Raw genomic sequence first — 26,631 nt, 5'->3', positions numbered from 1 at the left:
CCAGTACTACAAGATTTATTAAAAATTAATGTGGGTGTTTCAGAAAACTTCCTAGCCAACATTTTAAAGAATTATTTTGAACAATTTAGTAATTTCTACAGCTATGCCACAGGTATTGAAAGATAAAAGCCTTGTTTAAAAACAATAACAATGAAAGAACAGGAAAAAAAAATCTGGAATGTCATTTGTAGTAAAAAGGTGATTACTTTCACTTATGTTGTTACACTGTTCCTTATTTCAACTTCTCATACATTTTTGTATGCTCATTTCATTTCCGGAATTAGTAAGGACAAAACATAAGAACAGACTTCAGCTGTGTTGATAGACTATTGCTTGCTTGAGAGATAATCCAGCCCTTCTCTTGCATTTCTGCGTAGGATGCCTGAGTTATAATGAAAGTAAGCAGGCTTTTTCCTGTAGGTTAATGGGAAACATTTGGTTGATCATCAAAACCCTAGGTATGGGTCTGAATCAGTTCTGAAACAGCATCATGTAACTGGGCAGCTGTCTTATTGATCAAACAGTACTGGAATTCATTGTAAAGCCATTTGGTGTTAAATAGCATCTGTTATGAAATTGAAAAACATTATAAAGAAACCCTAATTTAAATGTCTACACATAAAAGTCTATATAAAATTAGCTATCAAGGACAAGGACTTCAATTGCTCCTCCGGATTAGGTCAGAAGACACGTTTCGCCTCTCCCCATTTTCCACAATTACATTCTTAATACATAGAGGGAATCTGTCAAACTTTCTCTCCTCAGATACACTAGCAAGGTACAACTGCCTTAGGCATGATGCATATGGGCCCTTTCAACTTTTGAAGAAATAAGCACCTCTTGTAAAATTCCTGTACAATGTTTTCTCATGTTTCTTTCATTTGGATATAAACACTGCTACTACAAAAAATGGGGTGGGGGGAAAGTGATATTTATCATTAATGTTGAGCAAGAAATTCTAAATTATATTATCATGAGATGACATTTGCAAAGCTTTAGTGGGTAGAAATGCTTCAGGGGACCTGAGTTAATAGCATCAGTTATAGATGGGTAGGCAAGAGTAATCCTAAAGATTGCTACAGTAAAATAGACTGAGTAACAGATCCCCTCAAGTGCATGGCTGTTCAGCAGATAAGTTCTGCTTAAAGGGTGAGCCTTTGCAAATTGGTCAGCAGGATTATATTTTAAGTGATCTCCAGAACAAAAGAGAGCAAGTTTCTTTCCTTTGCACTGTCTCTTGCACTCTTGCATACGCACCCATCTCCATTTCTTTTCCTCAGTATCAGCCTATGAACAAAAATATTAATTGCATTCTACAGACTGTAGAAACAACTCTGACATGTCTTCCATGAATCACTGTTTCTGCAGAACCCCCTCCCAAGCAGGCACCTAGTCCCCAACAGCAAAGAGCCCTTCACAATTCCTGTGGCTGAAAGGAGGGCCAGGATTTGTCTTCTTCGCTGTCAAGAGAACTACCTGCATGAGCAACTCAAATTGAAAGGATCCAGGAAACATGGCAAATCACACAGCAGAAGTATGTTGCATTCTGTGGATGGAGTTTAATAGTTTTTGCCCTCTATGTGCTGAGAGATGGACTTCTGAATCTGCTTTCAGCAAGCAGTTGCAGATGTCAGAAGTAAGCCTTCAGAGAACAAAAATACTGTGGAAAAATAGCTTCTATAAGTATGTAGATTTTCTTTTAGGAAAATTCCTGGAAATATCTGCTCGGCTATACTCAGAACATGCACAATTCAAAAAACAGTATTTGAAACAGGTAACAAAACTAATATTTTTTCTAAGTATGCTGCTGCATTTATTACCTAATGTTCTGAAACAAATGCAACCAATATACAAGTATGAAATTGTGTATATAATTGTAAAGAAAATTGAAGTGCTGATATCCTACCTTGGAACTGTGTAAATTTGATGGTTCCCATCCTCTCTCCATTTCTGAAAACAACTTGACCCTGAATAAAATAAGTAAATACCTTTAACATTTCATAAATCTCTCATAATATAGTTTGATTGGAACTGCAATTATTTTCTGTTCGCTACTCAAATTATACAATCAAAGCTTAAGCATTCAAGATAGTATATGCAACCCAGATTAACCCATGTTATCACCCACTTTTCAAGGATGGAAACAGAGATGTGAAAGAGTCAGTAACTTGCGTGATCTCAGGCAGTGACGATATGCAAACAATTGATTTTCACTGTATCACTGTTCTTATCTAGGTTACATAATAGCTACGAAAGATCATGCAAGTAGATGTTTCTCCTGAAAAAATCTATTCATACCAATAATTATGGATGCCAATAGCTTTTGTCCCTTGATTTTGCATTACATCAACATAGATGTCTTAGTATTCTTCTTAAATCTAATGCCTTTCAATCAATACTACCCTTTGTTGTGCCATACTTTGTTACTCTTCAACGTAATGGTCACATAATGCTGAAGCCTCCTCACATGTCCCTAGCAAAAAATTCCCATCTTTCAGGAATGACTTAAATTAAGAAAAGGTCTTTTTTAATTTTTTCCTTGACTCAGCAATTTCACACTGAACCCCTGATGTTTAGAGTGAATGTTAGGAGTTTTGCATTCATTTATGCTAAGAAGTATTTTCTATATTTTGAACTTGCAGCGGAGTGTTAAGCAGTGTGCATATAGATCACTGTTTTACTGAATCCACATTTTGTTTATCATAATCATATCTATTAATCTTTGTTTTAGCAGACATCATGATAAGAGAAACCAAATAAATATGTAAGACTACAACACATTTCTCTGTGCAAGCCACTCCTTTTTTGAATAATCCTTCTGGTCACTAAGGATCGAAAACAGCCATCTTCTGTTTAGAGAAGAATGCAGAAGAGAACCTTAACTTTTACATTCTGTAAAATCCTACCTTAAATAAATGGATGGTATTATTGTACAGACATGCTCCCAATAGGAATTTTGAACTCTGAAAGGGACCACCTGAATTCAGGTCTCTGCAAGGAGCCATACAGCAGGTATGTAGTGCAGTTAGGACTAGAGAGCATTCACTGCATGTTTTCTGCAAGCCACAAAACACTTCCCTTCAAATACAGAAGATACCCTTCAATAATACCCTTCAATAAATGTAAGATATCTAGTGCTGAGGATTAAAAGACACAAAACTCCAGTCTGTGACAAAAAGAGGAAGAAAAATGAATAGCATAAATTTTGGCAGCAGTAACACAAGGGCACAGGAACTGCTCCTCCTGAAAACTCATTTTGAAATGTCTGACCCAGTGAGTGGTAACACAGCTCCAGGAGAGAACATATAACGTTAGCAGGCAGATTAGGTGCCCACCTTAATAGTTCTCATCCAGATCCCCCTTAGTGTGAAGAAATAATATTTAATATCCCTTAATTTTTTAAACATAATCATAATGCACGTGGCTACTAGGTTTAAGTAAAAAATAGTAGAGAATACTAAAAATGACTTTTAAAGATACTTTTTTTTATTATCACTTATTGTAGATATAAATCTATGGTCAATCAACTATTGAATCTTGTTAAACTTTTAGGTTTTGTGACCTCCTGTGACAGAGAATTCTAAAGCGTAATTTTCCTCTATGTGGAAAAGTACTTTTTGATTTTGTATTAAATTTGCTGCCTTTTAATTTAACTCTGTCTCCTCTTATTCTTTTGTAACAAGATAAYAGGATAGTAAGTTGTACTCTACGGAAGTGCTATTTATAGATAAATAGATACAGCAAGAATCACATCTATTATGACAGTCATCTATGATTGTCATCTGTTAATGACAATATAATAGCTTGGCTCACGGATTTTTTCAGATTCCAAGTAAACTGGTTTGCAATATTACCGTTGCTCCTTGTAATATCACCCATATATTCATCATTAGGATAGAAACATACCATATGCATCTGCTGATTAGATGTGAATACATTCTCATTGAGATGTTATGATTCTGCCAATTGAAAATAAATCAAATCTGAATGTTCTGAATAAATATAAAAATTTAGATAAATTTAGTATGAGCAATAACAGTGATATATGAGTGTTATACATTTACAAGTATTTGTTTTTAACAACTTCCTTTTGATAAGATTTGTCACTTATACTGATCTAAGCAGTAAATAAAGATATGCATGATGGTGATGAAAGAGTTATGGAATAAATCATGTGAAAATGTGCTTGTTATCTGCAAAATTATTCAAACAGAATTTTACTTTCAGAAAGCTCACTGAATAACACTAAAAGTCATATAGGTTATTAAAAAGAATAATAATTTCTGAATACTATTTATTAGTACTGACACTGCCTTGGGTATTGTTCATAAAGAACAGAGTTTACAAATGTTACATACTGTCATACAGATACCCACAGAAAAAAAATCAATTTTGAGAAATTGAATTTTGCTATTTATTTTGTGTGTAATTCAATCAATACATTTGCTTTAAAGGTAAAATGAACAGTAAACATATCAGTAAGAAGTCTCAAAGCAGAAATCCCTAGTACAATACCTGAAAATGTCAGTACATATTTATAACCCTGGCATCAAAACTGCAAATGAAGCTGCAGTTACTGCTTAGTTCTTTGCTTCTTGGGAACATGCTGCTTCATAATTATATGTGACAGGTAGATACAACATAAACCTTAAACCCCTCAAAAACTCTAATTTTAATGTGCGGGTGAGGGAACACTCCTAGATTTTTACCAGGGCTTTAGGTAGCTCCAACAAATACTGAAATACTGTCCCTGCTCCAGTATTTGGTTCTGCCAACATGGAAAAAAGGGGTAGTTTTCACAGAAACTGAGAATTACGTAAAAACTGATGCCTTCATTTCAGTTTTACAAATATTAACTTAAAAAAGCAATAGAAAGGAAACTAATGAGATATCTATTACTCAATGCTTTGGTCACCATTTCATGAAAATAAGGCAATTACATTTCAGGTAAAAAAAATGTAATTAACATCTATAATTCATGTTGCAGTACGTTATTTTAGATACTTATAGCAATGATATTAAGAAATAAACAAACAAACCTGCATTTCAGAAATCTGTTCTGTACAAATAACATGCTCATTTATGGCATGAGAGATGATTTGTAATCTAATGATTCCCTATGGTCCATGCCAAGTCATTTCTTTGCAGTCAGGGTAATATATTGTAAGATTTAGCTAGAGAGTTATATTCTTTAGGCTTAAGATTCACAAATTACTAAAAGTATTTTTTCCTTTATCTAAAGTAGCAGATGTTTGCATACTAACCATTCATAATACACACATTAAGCTCTGACATTACAAAAGCAAGTTTTAGTACTGCTTCCTCTTTTATTTTTATCTGGACACATACTCCAGTACACATGCCAGTACAGACTACAGCAATGCCTGGCAGTGCAACCCACCATAAGATCTAGTTCTTATGAAATCCATGTGAATATAACAGAAAAAATCCTCTTTTACCTTTTTACCTTCTGTTTTGTTGACATTGTGTGGGTATATTTAGATGCATGATGCATGATACTTAGATGTATATTAGAGGAAAAGATCAGTGATTGTAGAGATAAGAAGTACGTATTTTTAAGAAGAGTAGTAGAAGTAATGGAAATAATGACCTTTTTGGAACCCAGATTCACAGTACTCAAACAATATTTCCCAGGAAAATAATTATTTTACTTCAGAAGATGCAAAATATGATCTGTCTCCTTAATAAAAAAATTTAAGTCAGCTACACAACTAAATTCCTTTCACTTAGATCAAATCACATATTTTACTGTACTTAAAACAGTCAATCAACAAAAGCTTACCTCTCCATTACACATAGACCATCCCAATGGAGAACAATAGAAACCATAGTACTATCAGAGTGCCTAATTTATTTTCTTCAAGCTACAGATTTTTTTCTTTATTTTAAAGTCATTTTCTTCACCAAATTCATGAGTGATGCTAAAGTAAGTAACAAATCTACAATTGATCTGTCCAATGCTGACCTTTTGACAAACACCTTCGTTCAGCAGTTATCCTCAAAAACCTGATGGGAGGGAAACAGGAGTCATGTGGTTTGGAGTCCCAATTCATGGGGATGTGATAGGAGGGTATGGAAGAGAAGGTGAATGAGCCTGGTCTGCTGCAGACTGGTACCCAGAGCTGTTGCTGCTAGTAAGCACAGGTACTGCTGCAGGCAGTACCCCATTAAATTATGTTTGCGATCCATTGCAGGTGCATAACTCACAATGAAGCTTTGCGAGAGTGTACCTTATGTAATTTTCTTAAGTGTACAGCTATCCTAACAGGGAAAACTGTAAGGTTATACATTGCAAGTTAGAGGGGCTGAACAACTGAAATATATTTCATTATAGTTAAAAGTTATACTTTAAGGTTTTTGGATTTTTAAATACTTCTGCTAGTACAGCTGCTTTTCCTGTAACTGTTTGGCTTTTTTTCCCCAAAAAGCTGCAAGGTTTTACTATCCTTTTCGAATGATGAAAAGCAGAACTGGACAAAACGTTTCAGTGGTAGCAGTCTTACAATTACTACATTAAAAAAAAAAAAAGTCCTATTTCTTCTGCATACTGCCTTCTTGTACGAGAACCCTTCTCATAAGCCTAACATTGTTTTTGTCCTACTCATGCATACTTTGTTATACAGCATAATCTCATTTCATCTCATTACTCAAAAAACTAGCCTCTCCCCTCCCTGGATCTACAATCTTAACTTTTTTTTTAAGCCATCAATCCTTTATTTGCAGCCAAACTAAGAAGTCCACAAAAATCATCCACTCATGGAATCATAAAATGTTAGCCCAACTCATAAAATATTAGCCCAACATTAGCTTTATTTTAGACACATGAGACTTCTCCTGCCTTTATAGCATTGTTAGTCACTCATCTACCCTTGGCTGCAGCTATTTAATATTCTTTACTTCTTCCTGGTTGATAAAAAGCAGTTATCTTTGCTGTATTATGAACATATTGGACTTCTCTCTATCTGTGGATCCCTAATATCTATTAGAAATTTCTTTGCATTATAACTGACAGTTTTATTATTCTACTCTAGACATAGGCCCATGCTACTGTGAAAAATATTTTGTTCCTCATGCACCTAAATCCCCAGACAACACATTTTTTCCTTCATGGAATTCATACCTTCCTTTATCAGTCAATAAGAGTAGAGTTCAGAACATACTTAACCACTCCCTCAGTCAGGGCCAGGTCTGAACTGTGACCATCATTTCATTTACTGTATATCTATTTTTACAAAGTGTCTCAAATAAATAACTTTTATTAATTTCCATGATTTTCAGTACCATAACTACAAAAAAATGTCTGCTTTAGCACATGCTTGCTTGCTTCTCTATCAGTCTTCCCCCAAATCAACAATTTTTTGTTTATCCAAATTTTTATTATTTACCCAGCTTATACTTGGTATTTCATTGTTGATCTGAATCACTTCATAATTATATATTTACAGAGGGTTACTCTGCCCTCTAGCYAGGTCATCTTCCAGTATATCAATGTCCTGTTCCCAGTGGCATTCCTTGAAATGCCCAAGCCTATATAAATAAACCTGATTCAAAAGCAACTGTCAGCACTTTTTTCCAAAATAAACTAACTCATTCACTTTGGGGTTCTTCAGTTAGATACTTAATATGAAGTAGATCATTTAAACAAATGAACGTAGAAATACCTGAAAGACAATAAGATCACTAAGGCAACTGAGCTATATTTTTTACTTACAACACAATGCATTATTCTCAAAGAATATAGAGTATTGGTAGCCCTGTAATGAAAACTGTCCCTTTAAGCTCTGTGACATCTGCTGAGACAAAAAGAGTTCTTCTAATCCTATAGAGTCCCTCTTGCACTAAGTTCAATAAAAGTAGTAGCCAAAGAGGTATTTAGGGTGAAGCTTCACGTGACAGCAAACCTTAGAGCTTGCTGACACCAAAAGGGAAAGTCCCACCTTCCCCTAACTGCACAGTCCTACAATGTTCTGGTGGTAGCTCTGGCACTCCTTATGCCCCTAGGTGAGATGCTGTGGCCTATTAACCAGTGAAATTCCTTTTTTGGGGGGAGCAGGAGGGGGGCACGAGAGAAGGATTATTTTCCAGTGCCAAAATCAGGGCCAAGCACAGCAAAGCATGGGAAGGTGGTAGTAGGAAGAGGTAAGAGGAATGGAGCAGGGCTATCTCCTTAGTCCCAGCTCCTTTTGGAAGCCTTTCGGTGTAATCAGGCAATCCACACAGCCCCCTGCTCCTGTGTTACATACTCTAGCATAGATTTAGCCATTCAGCACCCCTTACCTGTAAACACCCCTTTCCTGCCATGCACAAAACAAACAGCTGGAACTCAACAGATCTTGACTTCTAAACGTCTAGGTGGTGAAGAGCTAAACACTATAATTCATAACCTCTTCCAACCTCTTCCATCAAAAATGAATAAGCTTATTTCTAAGGATTAAATATCTCTTTGCTCCACAGGAAAAGTTTTCAAAAAAGTTATTCCCAACTGAGTATGTTTCCCAGACAGGAAAACATAGGTACTGGAGGTACCTATGGTAAGTGGGGAAGAAAGAAGAAAAACCCATGAAATAGAAGAAATATACAGATGGTGCTAAAGAGATAGAGAGCACTGAGAAAAAAAAAAATCTGCTATTCATGATGGTGATGAATAAGAAGAATGAAGAACTGTTGTTCATCAGATTCCATAATATTAAAAGTAAGGGGCACTCATTGAAACTATTAAGACATTGGTCTAAACCAGGGGAAAAAAAATCAGTGACATCTTCCTTTTCATGTTTTTTTTTTTGTACAGCATTCAGTGAACCTCCTGAAATTACAGAGGAGAGGGGACAGAATTGCTTATTTGTTTTGTTTAGAAATAGAGGACTTGGAGGTAGATTGCCATACTGACTCTGTAGGGCATTTCATATATTCTTATGTGGTTTCTTCTGTGATCACTTCTGTACACAGAAAGGTAAATGAGAAATCAGCCTTATCTCAGATTTCAGGAACCATCTGTGATCTTTTAAATAAGTTACAGAAACTGCTTCAACATGAGTGAAATATAGTAGGGGCAGATGTACAGGTTCACATCAGAGATCATTTAGAAATAAGGACTACTCTCAGGAAAGAAATATATAAAAGACACTTTTGCTGGGGGACAGGGTAAGGGTCCTAATCAGAGCCCCAAACTGCTTTGGGCAAAATTACCCAAGCAATTTTCATAAAAAGATTGGATACTTATATTTGCCAAGAGATGATCTTCTCTGTTAACAACAGCTGGTACAGGCAGCTGTGGTATTGCCCACTTGCGCTCTGTGCTTTGGCACACACCTGCCTCAAATTCCCACAGAATAAGTAAGAGTCTCTAGAAATTAAAAAAACATGAAAATCATTCTACACAGTAGGACCTATTTTGCATCTGTAATGAAGCCAGTGAATGGTGTAATGTGGTGAGAGAGATTCCCTGGCTCCTTTAGTGCAAACCAACTTGAATTACAAGCATCTCCCGAAAATAAGTTTACTCAAAAAAATGACTACACTTTACTTCTTGCAATATCATCACAGTAACAACAGAGTTCTTGTATTATTGATCAGGGCAGAAAGAAATAGCAGCTCAGGACCAGCATCTTATTTTTCAAATTCTGGGGCAAGGTCATCAGGTGTGATGACATCTTTGTGTGTTGGCCCTCCACATTCCTCCCATCGGGATGCAACGAGGACTGGCTGCTCCACATGGGACAGGGTACCAGGTGCTGAGGGGGACAACACGGCCAGCAGGGCAGGGGCTGCGACAGCCGGGGCGCGGTCCAACCATACCTGAGCAGGGGCAGACCCAAAGATCGTAGCCAGTTGCAATCAAGAGTCCAGATCACCAGGCAGGTCCATGGTGACAAGGCAGGTCCAAGGCAAACCAGGAGACTGGTCCACAGCTGGGCATGGGCACAGCTGGAGACTCCTCTAAATGTAGCTCAGACAGGGATTGAACACTGTAGGCTGAGCTAAAATGGGCCARTGGGGCCCATGGGCATGGTGTTGCTGGAGGCCCTAGGGGAGGCTATCAGGGCCATTAAGGCCTACTGGTGCCCTCAGAGCCCTGACACGTCCTGGATCTAGGACTACATGCAAACACAGAAGTTCTGTAAGCATCACCATTACAACAAATAACAGGGCCCACTTTTATCATGATGCCTCTTAACTCCATTCTCAAATAAAGAGTTCCAGTTTGTTCAGTTTCTCAGTTTCTTCTTCACAGGAGAAGGATTTKTTTTTCCATTCTCTAATACCCTTTTAAATTTTCTTACTTATTCCCTGAGGGAAGCTGCCCATGACTGAAAGTGTGTCTGTCACCTGAGAGCATGCTTTTGCTGTGTAAAATTGCTATCTGAACTTCACCACATTTTGGGCAGAACTTTCTCTCTTTTTTARAGGAGGAGGCAGCAGGACTATGATGGGGAATGGATGGGATTCTACCCTCTGTCTCAGTGGTGCCCTCTGTCATCAACTGGCCTTGCACAAAGCTATGCTGTTGCCAGCACAACTACACGAGATAAGTCCAGACCAAGCTGCTCCATCAGATTAGCATTTAGACATATACATACAATTTTACACAGCTATGCAGAAGTGAGGCAGCACAATCATTGCAATTTTTTTCAGCACAGCAAGCAAAAGTACTATTAGTCAACACCTGAGCACTCTGTTTTACACACAGAAGCAAGTCTAAGGGAATATTGCTGACAAGATAATAGCAATGCATAGGGAGAAAACTGAATATGTTTGTTGATGGAAGTGGTGAAAAAAGAGACTATTAGCCAGGAAATCACATACCAAACAGTACTGCATTTGCTGGCCAGTGCAGGTGAAGAAAGAATAAATTTGACACACCTATGCTGCACTGTCTACATGCTTACTATAATGTGTCTTTTCACGTTCAGCTATGCTTATGATTAGCACAATGCAAAGCAATTAGAAGCTCTTTTGCCATTCTTTTTTGTATATCGTTTTACCCATGATAAAATTTTACTACTGTGTGAGCCATCTCTTCCATGTGAGCCATCATGAGCCCATGTAAGCTTTGTTACCTGCTAAAACATAGTAATCATTAGTTCTTTTAGGTTTAAGACCAGGGCAAGACAGAAATTAAAACTGGACATATATACTTGACTGAAATCTTCTTGCAATTTTTTTGAATACTTTGGAAGCAGTGACAGACACTGGAATTGTTTGTAGCAAATTCTTTCAAGTCTGGTGATATAACCAAGTGCTAACTACTAATATTTAGCCAATTTCCTGCTCTGTGGCTGGACAGTGAAGCACGAACAAAATAATTCTGTTACTCTTGATTCAGTCTCTTTCAGATGTGTATAAAAACATTGATGTTAAATAGTCTCTCTATTAAGGTGTCAAGAGAAGAGGAAGAGGAAATGCTTTGAATTACTAGTAGTAGGAATTCAAGCCCTTTTCAATATGTATTAAAAAGTAAATCTGAACTGCTGAGGTGATATTCAGAATTGTTCTTTTGAGGTTGACTCCCTGCTGATTTCAGTTTCTAGCTCTGTCTGTAGAAAAAGAGTACTACAGCATACTAGCATATTATATTCCACCACCACATTTTTTTACAGCTTTGGTAAGAATGAATCAGAAGAGATGGCATAAAGCCTTTTAAGGACGCCTTATTAAAGAGCAGTGTTGTCTGTTACACAACGCAATTTCAGATGATGTTTTGAAGTAATTTCTCCCATTTGCTTTAAAATGCATCAATCTTAGCAGCGAGAACAACAACACAGGCTGTATTTCACTTGCTCTGATGATGGCCCGAAAGACTGCAAGCGTCACTACCTGCTCTCTGCATGCCTTGTCCTGTCCAGTCTCTGTCACATTGGCTGAATGCAGATTACTCTGTTTAGTCAGTTCTTTCTAATGAGTAGCCAGCCTATGCCATTAGCAAGGTCTGTGCATTCAAAGTAAAGCACATTGGTACTATCCGTGTGCAAGTGCTAAGCACAGTGTCTTCTTACTGTTATCATTCTAAGTGAGCAACTTTCATTCAAAGCTGCCTTAATAAGAGGAAGAAAAAAAGGAACAAGGCATGCAGACCACACAGTTTTACAAATTAGTTTTAATATGAATACCTGTTAGTCTTGTATGGTTCTTGCTATTGGCTAAGGGAAAAAAAAAAAAAAAAAAGAGGGAACTTATTTCTAGTGTTATGTGGCTATTTTTCTACATCTGAAAGTTCTCTCGCATGCAGAAATGTGAGATGATGTCTATTGGGAAAGAAGTATTTGGAGGCAGCTAAAAGGTATTATTTTACTGAACAGGTATCTATGACTAGAACACAAACGCTGACTTGCTTTCCTTACTCAATGCTAGCTCTTACACAGGAACTCAAACCACTTTATTCAACATTCTTGAAATGTTTCTAGTGCCTTGAGGATTTTAAACCTTTCTTTGGCAAATTAATTAAGGCAGCTCAAGGCACAGGAACTAACCAGGTAATTAACTTTCTAATAGATATTTCCCAATGACAGTCACTGAAATAGACTGATTTTCCATTTCATAATAGAACAAAAATAATCTTCTCTCACCTACATTTACAGCAAGCTTCTAACAGTCTTTTATTTAAGCTTAGTTGTAATTTTGGCTTTACTTGACAACTGTCAATTTTTAGGATGGGTATTTTTCTAAAGCTAAAGAAACTAGATAAAATTATTCTATGGCTCTTGCAACTACCTTTATTTAAAATTTCAGATTTTGTCTATATCACTTTCCATATCAGAAAGCACTCTTGAAGACAGTTATATCTGATGATAAAGAAGTTTCATCCTCTTCCAATTTAGCACTGCATCCATCCAGGTGATGCTTTCATCAGCACAGAATTCTGGCCAAAAGCTGTGGAGAAGAGTATTACCTGCACCAGGCAGGGAGATGATTGTCCAGAACAGGTTTGCCAGTGGCTGGAAGTAGGTCTAGCCTAAGTTTTCTTCCTAAAATCAAATTCAGTTCTTATCTCTGTCCCTTCTAATCCTTCAGGCTGTTCAAAACTGTGCCAAAAGCCTGCATAGAATCAATGAGATGTAATTTGCATAGATTTGAAACTTTAAAGATTTTCTATTTATATCCCTGAAACAGTTTTACTGAGGAAAGGCAGCAGTGTCCATGTTCTTCAGAAATCAGTCAGATCCAAAGATCTTGGAAGAGTCTTAGTTTGATTTCTGGTGTGTCAGTGATCAATATAATATATCAATAGCTCCTGCACAGCATAACAGCTTTCCAGTTGGCTTATGCCAGACCTCTCAAGGGTGTAGCTCTATTCAGACTCTATAAAGTGATGCTCAGAATAATAGTTCTACTTTGGGGTCAGGTTTCCCACATTTTCAGAACATGACAGTTAAGTCTTACTGCTATTTTAACATCTTCCAACTGCGATGGTTACATAATGAACTTCATTTTTTAAAAACACTTGCTAAATACTTTGTTGCTTCAAATACATTCTCTGCCCAGAATGAGTTTAAAATCAATGCTATATGAAAAATTTGAGACATTTATAAAATTCATACCCACTTAACAGAAGAACAGTGTATTTTTTGAAATGACATTATTTGTAAACTCTTCAAAATTTCCTAAGGAATGATAGAGATGAAAACAAGGCAACAAATAACATTTCGTAGTCACACTAGCTAATATGCAGAAATAAGAAGAAATTCCAATTACTGGTAAAGTGAGTCCTCTTTTTGCTTTTCTTCTAACCCAAGGAAGTGTGTAAAGTATAATTAAACATATGGGATGGTGGATTTGAAGTGTTTTCCTTCAGATTATGAAAGGTATTTCTGCTAACATTTAAGGAGTAAAACTCTTATGTGGTAAATCTATTACTCTTGAAGATGTAAAAGCAATATCCTATATTTTTTTCAAAATAACCTAATTTGTGTTTGTTTCATTATCAGAAGGCTGCTTCATGGTGGCACTATCTGCAGAATTTCACTCAAATGCACAGATAATTTTGATTAACTCATAATTACCCTTTTTAGGGAATTAAATATACAAATGTAAAGTTGTCCACACATTTCCCTAACTTTTATTCAAAAAGAACTGTACTTATCTGAGTAAAAGGTTAAGTTTCCTCTCCCACCAAATTAATGTTTAACAGCTACACCCCTGGGTGATGCTGCCATGGGCTGCATTGCTGTAAGAGCCCCAGCAGTGTGCTCTGTCAACTGATCAAGCTGATGCTGCTGCAAATTGTCTGGGGCCAGCACAGACAGCACGCTCTCACCCAGCTCATCCTGAAGGAATTCGTGAAACTCTGCCCTCCTGAGGGTATTGAACTGATGCTTTTAGGACAAGACCTTTGAAGGCAACTTCAGTGGCACAGCCCTTACTTTGCCCATTTTCCTCTTCACTTTGAAAGGGAAGCTTGCCTTATATTCAAAATTTTTCTGGGTTCATGCCAGTATGAAAACTTGTTAGCTTGTCAGTTTGACTGCTGTCTTCACTCCTGTTTGAAAGAGCAGACCTTCAAAGTCTAAGTGTTTTTATTTTGAATAGAAAAATAAAGAAAACTGTTTAAAGATACAGCATTCTTGGTTTTCCTGCAAAACTTGCAACATTGCATGTTCTAAGTAAGTACAATGAGTTGAGGCTTACACTGACACTTGGTGATTGCAGCATTTCAACATCAGCAGATAAGTACAGCAAGAAAGACAGCAATAATATCTAAACAGCCTCAAAGAGGACAAATGACAGATTTTATTATTTTCCCCAGGTATCTCCACTGTTGTAACCTTTTCCTTATCTCAGTCAACACACTCACACTGAATAAGATGGGAATAAATTTCTTTTCGATGCTTTGACAAACTGCACTGCTCTGTACAACAGCAGCAAATCTTGTACTCACAGATGCCCCTAAAAAGCAGTTACTCTTTTTTTTTTTGATACCTATCATAAGTCATCTATGCTAACTGGTCAAATGTATGGCATTCTTATGGTGTATTAAATTTTCCAAAATAACTAATAAGAAGCCTTTTATTTCATCTGTCTCAAATGAAAGTAGTATTAGGGGAAAAAAAAAAGTATGTCCTTCTCTGCCATTAGCACTGAATGAATATTTATGATGTTTTTCACTATTTTGTGGTGATCTGACAACGCTGAATTCCAGACAGAATGAGGATACAACACTTAAAAGGGGATTCTACTCTCTTTCCTTCTGCCACTTATAAAATGAATGAATAATTGCAAAACAGCTAACCCAAATAATTGCTTCTCAAATTAGAACACGTTTTATCTCCATATTCTAAGCTGGAAAAGGAGTCACTTAATTTGTAGCAACAACTGTCTTTAAAAACACTAATAATATGAACTCATCTATTAAATATTTGTAAAGCTACAGTGCTAACACTGACTAATCGAAGTGTACATAATTAATGGACTAGAAAGAAGCCACTGCAATAACGGAAATCTTATTAGCATGTAAATTATCTGGTTTTCAAAGGCTGAGAATAACCATATAAGGAAGATACCTGTTATATCAGATTGTTCTTCTGAAGGCATTATATCAAGTCAGCTTCCTTGCAAGCCCACATTGCTGTGTCTCCTGGTAGCAGAAGCAAAATTATCCTCTGGACAAGAAATCTTAGGAAATGATTGTGAAGTTTCAATTCAAATCCAGATACCAGGCAGTACTGTTGGGCTATGCTACAATTCAAATTTGATACAGGAATTTATGCAGCACTGTTTTTTAATCCTATTTCTCTCTTATATTACTAGCTAACAGATAATGTGCATTGGTAACCCCTGGAGAGATAGAGGGCTTTTTCTCTCAGCCTCTTACACTTTTCTCAGCAGAAATCTTCCCTCTGCCATGTGGCAGAGTGACTATACAGGAAGAGAAGAGGTGGGACATTTACTGATGAGGATTTGACTTTTTTGACTCAAGGCATTCAGGAGAGGGAGTTTCACTTAGTAAACCCTGACAACAATTTCTGTGACTTGAAGCCAGGAACAATTCCCAGTGCTCTCTGATTTATCTCCCAGGTGTCCATACTCTTGCCAGAGTTACATTTTTAAGACAAAGCCTTATTTTGCTTCTTATATAGTGGTGTGCCCATGGAGAGTAGTTGATCCAGTGATAAAGTTACTCCTTGCTGCAAACCTTTTTATATACCATCCCCAAGAGATTATCACAATCCTTTCTAAAGGAAATGTTTGGGGAGAAGATTCATGTCTCCAGCAGTTCTAATCAGCATTTGATCAACAGTAGCATAGACAATACCTGAAGTCTTCTACTGACATTAGTGGTCTGATTAATACAAATTTCTCTTTCAATGCAGCGTTCATCTTGCTTTTTTTGTCAAAGTGACTCCAAATGTTGATTATTTTTACTCAGAACATGCACTACTTATTAGCAAAGACCATAACTTGGAGATTTGGTTAGACTCTGAATTACTTTTAGATTCATTCCCAAAGGAAGCTGAGCCATTACTCGTTCTATTGACATCTTATTCATGTAAGTATTCTTATGGAAAGTAATGGGCTAAATATTCTATATCACACCTAGACAAGAGTAACTTTCTACACATGCAGTTAGAGCACTGTGATAACTTATTATTTCCTCATCTGTGTGAAAATGATGGTCAGGTTTTGATTTGCAGTGCTGAAGAAAGGCAAAGCCCAGGTGAAAATAAATTATTCCCATTTTTAAAATGTATATGTATGCTTAATTTCAACAGAGAACATTTAAGATTCTAACTCCTTTATTTATTATCTACATTTTATTTAATTATATTTTAGGCTGTAGATGTGACCAAAGCTTTTTTTAATGTGCTCTTGGTGTGAAAAGCACACTAAGAAAGCAGTAACACTGAAAACAAATATTAAGTGAGACTGGCACTTTCTAAAATTAAGATAAGAATAGCAAATGTCAACAATTGGTTAAAAAAAATCTATTATTAGTAAATCCTGAAGTAACAACTACTTTTAAATAATCTAAAAATAATAAACTATAGTGGTGTAATTGAGAGGATAAGTGAGATCTAAAGGATATGAAATTGTATATAAAAATCAGTAGGTCACACATCACAGATATACTGAAAATTACATACAGGTGAGGAATACAGGAAATTGTGCATAAACTATTTTCCATTTTCATTGTTTCTATTTAATGAAATCATTGTAAATGATTTTAGGATTTCCTACCACATAAAAAATGATCTGTCAACTAGTGTGCTATTTTAGTATTAGAAAATTCTTCATTAAAATCTTTTTTTTTAATTAGAAACAGTTTTCTAAAAGAATACCTCCAGTCCAGCTACAGTTTTAGGTGGAAGTGATTATGCCTCTCCAGAGAAACCTTTGGAATAACTTACATCAAGAAAACTCCTATCACTTACAAACACTGCCATTCCAGAAAGATATGAATTAATGAGGGGAAATTCAGAAAGCCACAATACAAAGGCAGCTTTTGTCAACATCATCCATGTCAAGTACTATTTCCTTTCTCAGATCACCACATTTAAATCAATGGTGTGCTCATGGCCTCATCACTTCTTAAAGTATGTATTGATAGAGGAATTTAAATCAAATTAAGGACATAGGAATTAATTTCTGGGGAAGGTTTAAGATCTTTCTATCTATACAGAATGGTTGAATAACAAGTAAAAAGGGATATTCTTGCAAATATTTGAAGGAGGCAATAGTCAATGATAAAAGCAGATTAGATCTACAGCACAAAGAAGGCTAGGAGAAAGAAATGGCTTTGATATAGACTTCAAGCTTCAGTCATGACCAGTAGGATTGTGTTGCAAGAATAGAGATGATAGTAAAAGAGTATGTCATCTTGGGGTGGAAGAGAGATTGTGGTAAAGAGTAAATTATGGGTGCAGGGCTTCAAGGCTGTACACCACATTATCGCTCTGCAAAGCAAATCATGTGCATTTGGTTAACTACAGTCAGTGTTTAAGTCATATAAATAGCATACTCCAAGTTATGAATATAAAGTATGCCTTGTTTTGGCTGCCAATTACCAAAGATTAAAGGGATATGAATTTAAAGTTGTATTTACCTAAAATGTTGCAGTTACTACAGTTAACTTTTCTCATTATTATAACTGAAAGACAATTGAAACTACAACAAGAGCAGAATCCTGTGACGCCATCAGACTTCAGTATTTATTACGATCCATTAGTTCTTTTGGATGCATTTTAGTAGTTTGCACAAAAGAAGAAAACAATTTTACTTTATCATAGAAAGTAATGATACCCATCCCTCTTTTTCACTTCCCATAACCTCATTGCAGCTTGAGAAACTCCCTTGCTGTGTTTCTGAATTTGGAGTAGGCTTCCTTTAATGATCTGATTACCTGACTGTTTTTTATTTTCTACATCTCAGCTGCAACTATCTTTTGCTTTTTCCCCTTCCTATATGAGACCCATTACTGAATGAGATTATACTACTGACTCACAGGGCATTGGACCAGGTTCTTTCTTGGCTGCTATCTCCTATGTACTGCCAGACACTACTGAATTTTATAGAAAGCAGTTTGAAGTGCATTTGGTATGAAAGAAAAAAGAGAAAATAAGGTTGTTGTATTGTATTGGGATTGCATCACATGCAGTCACATTTTGTTACTGATTTGAGAGAAATCCATGATTTACATATTTTAAAAAACATTTGGAGACCTCAAGCCCAACACAACAAAGAAGTTATTATTGTAATTTTTATCCTCATTCAATACTGCTAAGATCACAAAATAAATGTAGTCTGCAAAAGTATAACATGAAACATCTCTGCTAACATTGTAGTTCAGGTTTTAGTACTCCATTGCATGCCACTCAGAGAAGTGAAAAGCATATCACAAACTAGATTTTCAGCCATGACAAGCCCCCTGGGCTATGGCATGCCTTTTTTGAAAAACCCAAGTCTGACATGCCTGTAATTTCCCTGAGATGCACAGTAAAAATTGTATGATACATACAATTTGTATGATTGTATGATACATATACATTTTGTATAAGCAGTTTATTTTCTCTGTATTTGTAGTATTGTGAAACAGTTCCATAAAGAGAGGTTACTAAAGCACTAATTGTATATGAGAAACGTTTCTTTTATTGGACAAAATATATCTTGCAAAACAGAGAGCTTTCTCTTTCAAGACTTGGTTTAACACAGTTCTTTACCAGCTCATTTGGAATATATAAGCTTAATATTCAATATTCTCTTAAACACTTTGCTTAATCAGAGCCTAACAGAAAAAACAGARTAAACATTTAAAAGTCTTGGGGAAAATATTTTGCAGAATGAAAATATGGAGGTTCAGCTCCTCTGCCACCAATATTTTTTAAGTATCTGTATTAAGAAGTAAAGAATATTCTACAGTTTTAAAATATTTGATTACATATCACATGCCCCCTTGATTTACACTGGAGCACAACGTGCTGTTTGACATCTGTAAATGGGAAATAGATAGGAACTTTAATCTTTATTTTAACTTATAAATGTAATTCTTTCTAATATCACCCTCTTTTAGTACCACTCATCCCTAGGCAAGCCTTTGACCAATCTACCAATTGGTCAAAGCGATTATTTTGTTTAAAACACCCTGAATGTAAAAAGCAGATCCTCTGATTATCAGTATACATATATATAGTACATCATAACCCCTTTCCTGTGAAAATATTCTACAGATTTATTTCAATCAGAGACACAGTTCAGTATACATATACTAAAATACATACTAAATGATAAGTTGCCCAAGTAAATCAATATTCTAGGTGCTTATCTGCATTTTAGTTGCCTGAAAATTTTTAAGTTGCACCATTTACTCAGTGGTGAAGCTTACAAATATAGAAGAATAAAATGCCCAGATCTGAAAAACTGTAAACGTCTAAATCTATAAAATAGATCTGAAAAGAAATAATTGGGAGAGGTAGTTATGTTTTCCTTAATTTCTTCCTTCTAAGTATATTCTATTTGCAGAAACAGCTACAGAAGTTTGTAAGCCTGGTGACTCAGATGCCACTTCTTAGGCTTTAAGGAAAATATCCTTAATGTTCATGATCCACAACATTTACTTCTCTGTGTTTTCTGAACCACATGTACAGGGGCTTTCATCCACTCTGTCACAGCTTTCCCTGTAGGTGGCAGTGTCCCCCAGGGGTCAGTACTGGGTCCAGTCTTGTTCAGCTTCTTCATCAATGACCTGGATGAAGGGACAGAGTGCACCCTCAGCAAGTTTGCCAACGATACAAAACTGGGAGGAGTGGCTGATGACCCAGAGGGCTGTACTGCCATTCAGAGAGACCTGGACAGGCTGGAGAGTTGGGTGGAGAGGAACCTCATGAAGTTCAACAAAGGGAAGTGCAGGGTCCTGCACCTGGGGAGGAATAACTCCATGCTCCAGTGCAGGTTGGGGGTTGACCTGCTGGAAAGCAGCTCTGCGGAGGAGGACCTGGGAGTGCTGGTGGACACCAAGTTGACCATGAGGCAGCAATGTGCCCTTGTGGCCAAGAAGGCCAATGGTATCCTGGGCTGCATTAGGAGGAGCACTGCCAGCAGGTTGAGGGARGTGATCCTTCCCCTCTACTCAGCCCTCGTGAGGCCACAGCTTTATTTACATAATTTTTAATATTATTTAACCTTAAGTTCCCTCTTTGGGTTTGACTCATGTTGTTTTGGTTAGAACTGGCTTGTTTTCAGTTAAGCTATTACTGCACTAACTGGTACTACATTCACTTACCGTTACTATATTAATGGAACAACACAAAAACTGTGCAGGATATGCTCATGGTGAAAGTCACTCAGGATTACAAAGGCTTGATGAGGCAGAAGCAAGAAAGCTGGGCACAGGTTTGCCCAACTCGATCATATAGGTAAGATTTAATGTTGTGGTAGTGGTTGAACAAGTTCTTGGAGGAGAGTTGTTAGGAGGGATGACAAGGTTTCACGAAGCTTTGGTTAGATGCTGGAGGCTGGAAGAGGATACTGGTGTTTTCCAGGTCTATGGATGAAAAGGGTGAGAGGTATTCTGTCTTCTCCTGCAGCGCGCTCTTCTCCTGGGACTATTCCTCTCTCTTCTTCCTAGGAGTATGATATCCCTCCTTCAAGCCATCTCTAAGCCAGTGTCCCCCCTCCACACCTCTCCTTCACAAGAGACATTCCTGTGTCTTCCTGTGTTGCTGAGAAACAGATTTTGGGACTGCTACTACTGTAAGCAGTTGTTTGTCTGATGCTCCTGAGATGAGCAGGAGATCCTCCCTCCAAAGCAATAGCAATTCCATTGTGCCATTTTGCAGCAACGTACTGCCTTTAAATAGTCTGTCTGAAGCTCTTAAAGGTATCAACAACACAGAGGTATAGGAACTTCTCTTTAGACCATGCTCTAAAAGAATCATCTGATTCCTGAGTAGTCAGTAGTCATGGTTAGCATTTTGGTGAATTTGAGGTCATTAAAGATCTCAGAGCTGGGAAAATTATTGTCACACAGACAGATTCAACAATGGAAACATGATGAGATGGAGATTTGATAGAAAGCCATTTGTAAAATAGGACAGAACAGCCTGCTTCCTGCCCGACATTTTGGGGTTCAGATGCTACAACCTCAACTGTCATTATGTACCGGATAGAAAGTGGGTGAAAATAAAGAATACTGGTTTTGTTTTTCTAAAACTTACAGAACAGGAATAGTCAGAAGACATCTAATTCAGAAAACACCTTCATCACCAGCTACAGCAGTTGAGACAATAGCCTGCCATGAGATAATAATGGGGAAAAGACCAAAAATACAAATAGAGAACAAATACAGAAGTCTTGAAAGCCAGCTTGAAGAATAGTAGAAAGCTATTCAAAAGTGTATCTTGTACATGTATAATAAATGCCATTACAATACTTTAATTTTCCCGTGTTTCACTAAAATGCTTGCAGGCTCTCAGAATCCTATTTGCAACTAGAGCAACTCTCCAAGGAAGAAAACGAGTTCATCAAAAAAATCACGACTGCCAAAAAAGAGAAGCAATGATGTATGAAAAAATAATCCATTAAACATCAGACCTGACAACCTCAGAGCTTCTCCAGGCTAAATCAGCAAATAACACCATTTTTAATATCACAGGTGGATTCATACTCAGCAAAATGCTATATTCAAGTTAAAGAATATTCTTGCCTTGAGCTATCATAAAGATTAATAACAGTGGAGAGCATGTTAATTGGTGAAGCCAAAATTTCAAGCCAAAGTGCTGCAGTATGAACAGAGAATTAAAATACAGTTTTAAATGTTTAAATTTTTTGGTGGCTAAAAATAAAATGTCACACTGGGAGATACTCCTCCAYGGGAAAATTTCACTCTTAGATGCACATACAAAAATTCCCATGAGGCTAAATTCCCATTCTTGTAATATCAATATCACTTTCCTGAAGACAAAAAAAAAGTTCTTTTTATAAGCATTTAAAAATTGTCCACTGATGGGGTAACCTAGATGAAAATAGAACATAAATTAACAAGACTGCCATGTTCAGCAACGGAGAGAATTAGTCCAAATGACTTATATTGACAAATGCTTTGTAAATGTGTCACAAAAATCATCAATATAATGTAATTTGTTTATTTCTTTTCCTGGAGTATCTAAATTAGTGATGTAAAGGGAAAAAAAAAGCAGGCTTGAACTACTTTTATACTTTGTCATTTATTTTCTTAAAGAAACATGCTTTAAAGTTTTGACATATTTTGACATATTTAAGGATATTTTTATCATTTATGTGCTTTGATCTAAACTCTCAATATTTGCTATAAATCCAAACAGATGTTGAGAAGACTTTAGAGTAATATGATAGCAGCTCTTCAAAGAATAGTAGAAAACTTATTTTGAAGATTTTGACAAAATGGTGTATGAGTCTTCCTATTACTTTTACCTGTACAAAACTATCTGCACCTCCTCTGAGATTTCTCCTTTATCTTTTTTCCAAATTATTATTTCATATCCCCAAATGCCTGACACCCCATTAAGAAGTACATGATTACACCAAAAGAATATATAAAATGAGCACAACTGATACACTAAAATACTTGGCATTTTTATGATTTACAAAATCTGCATTAGAAGCTGCAGCCCTGTATAGGCATCAGTAGATCTTACTTTTCAGATTGCTATACTCTACCATGTTATTTCAATCGCTTACAATTATTTGACATCTGAGTCATGTAATTCCACATAGCACACTATCTAGAGGCATTCTCCAAATGTGCTTGAACAAGCTCTTGGGTCTAATCATTCACTGCTAATTTACAGCACCACAACTGATCAGGACTGTTAAAATATATTCATTAATTCTAGAAAATGTTTCAGAAATGCATTTTTTTAATTTTATGTGAGTTAAAAGGAATTTAGAGCAACATTTTAGCTTATATTCACAGATCATTTTTTAAAGTAGTTTGCTATGTAAGGCCTTCTTCTGTTTCAGATGAAGTTAAAATATTTGCTACTAATTGCAACAGGAAAAGGGTCAAAGCAGTAAAATCTTATACTTTGCCTTTATAGACAAAATAATAATAAAATACAATACCTAATAAAAGAAGTAAGAGCAATAATACTAAAATACTATTTTACATCCTCACAGTGTTTATTGTCCCAAAAGCATCCCAGTGTAAAGCCAGTAAATAATAACTTCCTTATCCATCTGAAATCTCAATGAGAATTTTAGGTACACAGAACAGAATTGCCAGAGCTGGCGTGCTCCCAAGGCAGCAGGGAAAACATCTGTTCCAGTGAAAAATAAAGCAGTATTGTAATATCCTCAAGAACTCAGGAATTTGGTTTTATACCATTTCTAAAACGTTGTCTCTAAAATTATAGTGTTTTTTTAACTCTAGATTAATGCCTGAAGGGCATTCATGTCTCAAATTCTCAGCTGACTCAGGTACTTCTGCAGATTTCTCTACTAACAAGGAAGCAAGGTAAATCAGAGGCGGGTCTGAGGAAGGCATTTGTGCACTGAGTTTGAAGCAGGATAACTAATCTTGCTGCTTCAATCACTTTGTGTGCCAAGAGAATATGTTACAATTGTAAGGTGTGCCATTTACGGTGAATTTCACCCCAATCCCCTGGGAAGATGACAGCTAAGAAATATCCATGGAAGAGTGTTTTTCCTTGTCATTTCAAATGCAGCCACAGCAGACAGAACCAGTAGTGTCCCTAAATTTGCTCTACATCTTCTTTCTTCTCTTAGCAATGCTGAATACAAGAGTAACTATACTACTGAAAATTGCTGTTATTCTAGAAGGTCCATAGTTCATAGGTTTTTGCTTATATTTCATTGGATCACCTGCAAAAAAACCCCACCCTGATTCACAGTCCAACAGTGCCTGTAATGTCCTGTACTTTCTTGATTCATATACCATCTGCAAGGTAACCATAAAAGAGCTTAGATGGCTTTTCAGGACCAAGAATCTGCTTCATATTGTTACAAAAAAATCCAACCTAACTAGGTCTGTTCTCTGCTGTGGCCACTGTACAGTAATACTGACTAGAAGAGTAAAGCTTTCTCCAGAGGAACAGTGATGTTCCAGATGCTCTAGAACAYGCTTCATCTAGGAAATATCTATATGGCCCATACATATATATCTATATCTGTAGATATTTCCACAGAATGAATGTAATCTGTTAATGATCTGCTCTTCAACGAGAACAGTAAAACCAGTTTCAGGAAAAGCACAATCAGGCAAGAAGATGTTCATTAAGCTCTATGCATTATTAAAACTCAAAAGTGACAAACCAGAACAAGATAAACACTAGAGACTGGAAACAGAACCGCTGGATGATACAAATTGCATAAAAGCCTTTCAGAAAACCATCTGCCTTCCCATTGTATTCTCCTATGTGTTTTCCTGCAGTCTTCTGTTTCATGCCAGCAACTTTAATGGCTTAGTAGAAGATTAAAAAAGAAAAAAAAAGAAAAAAAAAAAAAAAAAGAAAGCAAAAGCCCTTTTGTACTACTGGAGGTCTCCTCCTTTCCATCATCCCCGTGGCATAGCTTTGGATTTGATTCCTGCTGCATGGAAAGACCCTACTTCTCAGGGCTTCCCCATCTGTATCCCAGTCCCTGCTGACTCTGCCCCTGTCCCCATCTGCACTCAGGATGTTTCTCTCCAGTCAGTCTATCTTGAGGAAGGCACAATCTTCCTCTCCTCCCTGGCCTAGAGAGCAGCAGCTTGGCTGTAGTCCTCCCTGCTGCCCAGGCCTACAACCACCTTAACACAATGTGCAGCACACAGTACTTCTAAAGCTATGCTGACCTCCGTACCACCTTTGGTGTACTTCACTCCACAATGAACTGCTTTGTCATTTGTCACAGGACGTTACAGCTTCTTCACAAGGGTTAGTATTGCCTCCACAGGCAACAATATCTGAAAGGGGCTTGAGGCAATTTTATCCTTTGCTATCTAATCATAGCACTCACAAGAGTTTTTTGCTAGGCTGCTGCATGTACTGACACGGCTACCAAGAGCTGCGTCAGGTCTTAGGGCAATAAAAATATTTGAATCTTTGCCTTTTCCTTCATTCCTCACTTTCCTTCTGCACTTCTCCTAATAGCAATGTCCTCAGTCCTTCCTTGAGAGGTTGCAGCCACAGCTTCACTTAAAGAAATGGGTAAATTTCACAACCAGAAAATTAATAATCCACAACTTTGCCGATACCACACACTTTGCACCACACTTCCATTACAATCCATTTTGGATTATAATTGCAGGAGAGTCTTTGGCAAAGCAATTCTTACAACATATATTGCAAAACCTTAACTTTCTTATTCTGGTTTGTATATGGAGCACAGAGAGCTGCCTTTGATGATACTGGCATGGTTTCAAACTACAATACATAGATAGATGGAGCTACTCAGGGTTTTATATTAATTTTCAGACATGACTGATACGCTTACTGCAAGAGGGCCACTTCTCCATGAGGGTCTAAGATTTTATCCTGTCATCCTTGTTTAATAAGTACCTGAACAACATTTGTCTGTACCTGAATAAGTACCTGAACAACATCTCTTGTCAGAAATAACTTGGTGGGGTGAGACACATGGCTTTTCCTCAATGTAAGAGGCTGAGTAATATTTTTCATTCTTTTTTCACTATACACTGGAGGGGTGACAAAGGAATCCATTTCCTACTTAGCACTTCTACCTAAATACAATATAAAAGGCCATCTAACTATCAGGAAAAAACAATCTCCTATTTATGCAAGAAATATCCAGAAACAGTGTTTCCTGCATTGGTTCACCAGCATTTAGCTGGCCCCTCTTTCAGTTTCTTTTCTGAAGTGTCCTTGTATACCGATCTCAGGTAAGAGCAACTGGCAGAGGAAGAAACTGTTGTGAAAACTCACTTTAAAACTACTGAAACCCTCTCATACTTTAATTGTTGACCTGGACCAGGACAGAGTTTTCAAATTTGGTAAATTTTTCTCTTCTTTAGTGCCTCATCATTCAGCTACAAAGAATATTTAGGGAAAAACAGAAGAAAAACAAAGAGAAAACAATGGTGGCTTGGAAGCAGGCAGCTACAAAACAAAATACACTACAGTAAAAACAGGGTGGTGGAACTATTGAGTTGTGCTGTGTTTCTTCAGAAACCTGAAGCACAACTACCCT

The 26,631-nt window shown here is 36.7% G+C and overlaps 1 protein-coding gene across 1 annotated transcript in view; it reads right to left on the bottom strand.

The window, feature by feature from the left end:
- The window catches only part of GABBR2 (gamma-aminobutyric acid type B receptor subunit 2), a 286,480-nt gene that overhangs the window by 193,369 nt on the left and 66,480 nt on the right, over positions 1-26,631 (bottom strand). Inside the window, exon 7 of the mRNA XM_026081157.1 lies at positions 1,907-1,967. Within this exon, the coding sequence (XP_025936942.1) occupies positions 1,907-1,967 (61 nt within the window). The remainder of the gene's footprint in view (positions 1-1,906; positions 1,968-26,631) is intronic.

The sequence above is a fragment of the Apteryx rowi genome, unplaced genomic scaffold (genome assembly GCF_003343035.1).
Source record: "Apteryx rowi isolate R43461 unplaced genomic scaffold, aptRow1 scaffold_539, whole genome shotgun sequence".
Classification (NCBI taxonomy): Eukaryota; Metazoa; Chordata; class Aves; order Apterygiformes; family Apterygidae; genus Apteryx; species Apteryx rowi.
Note: the sequence above shows the minus strand (reverse complement) of the source record. Positions and strands in the feature narration are given on the sequence as shown.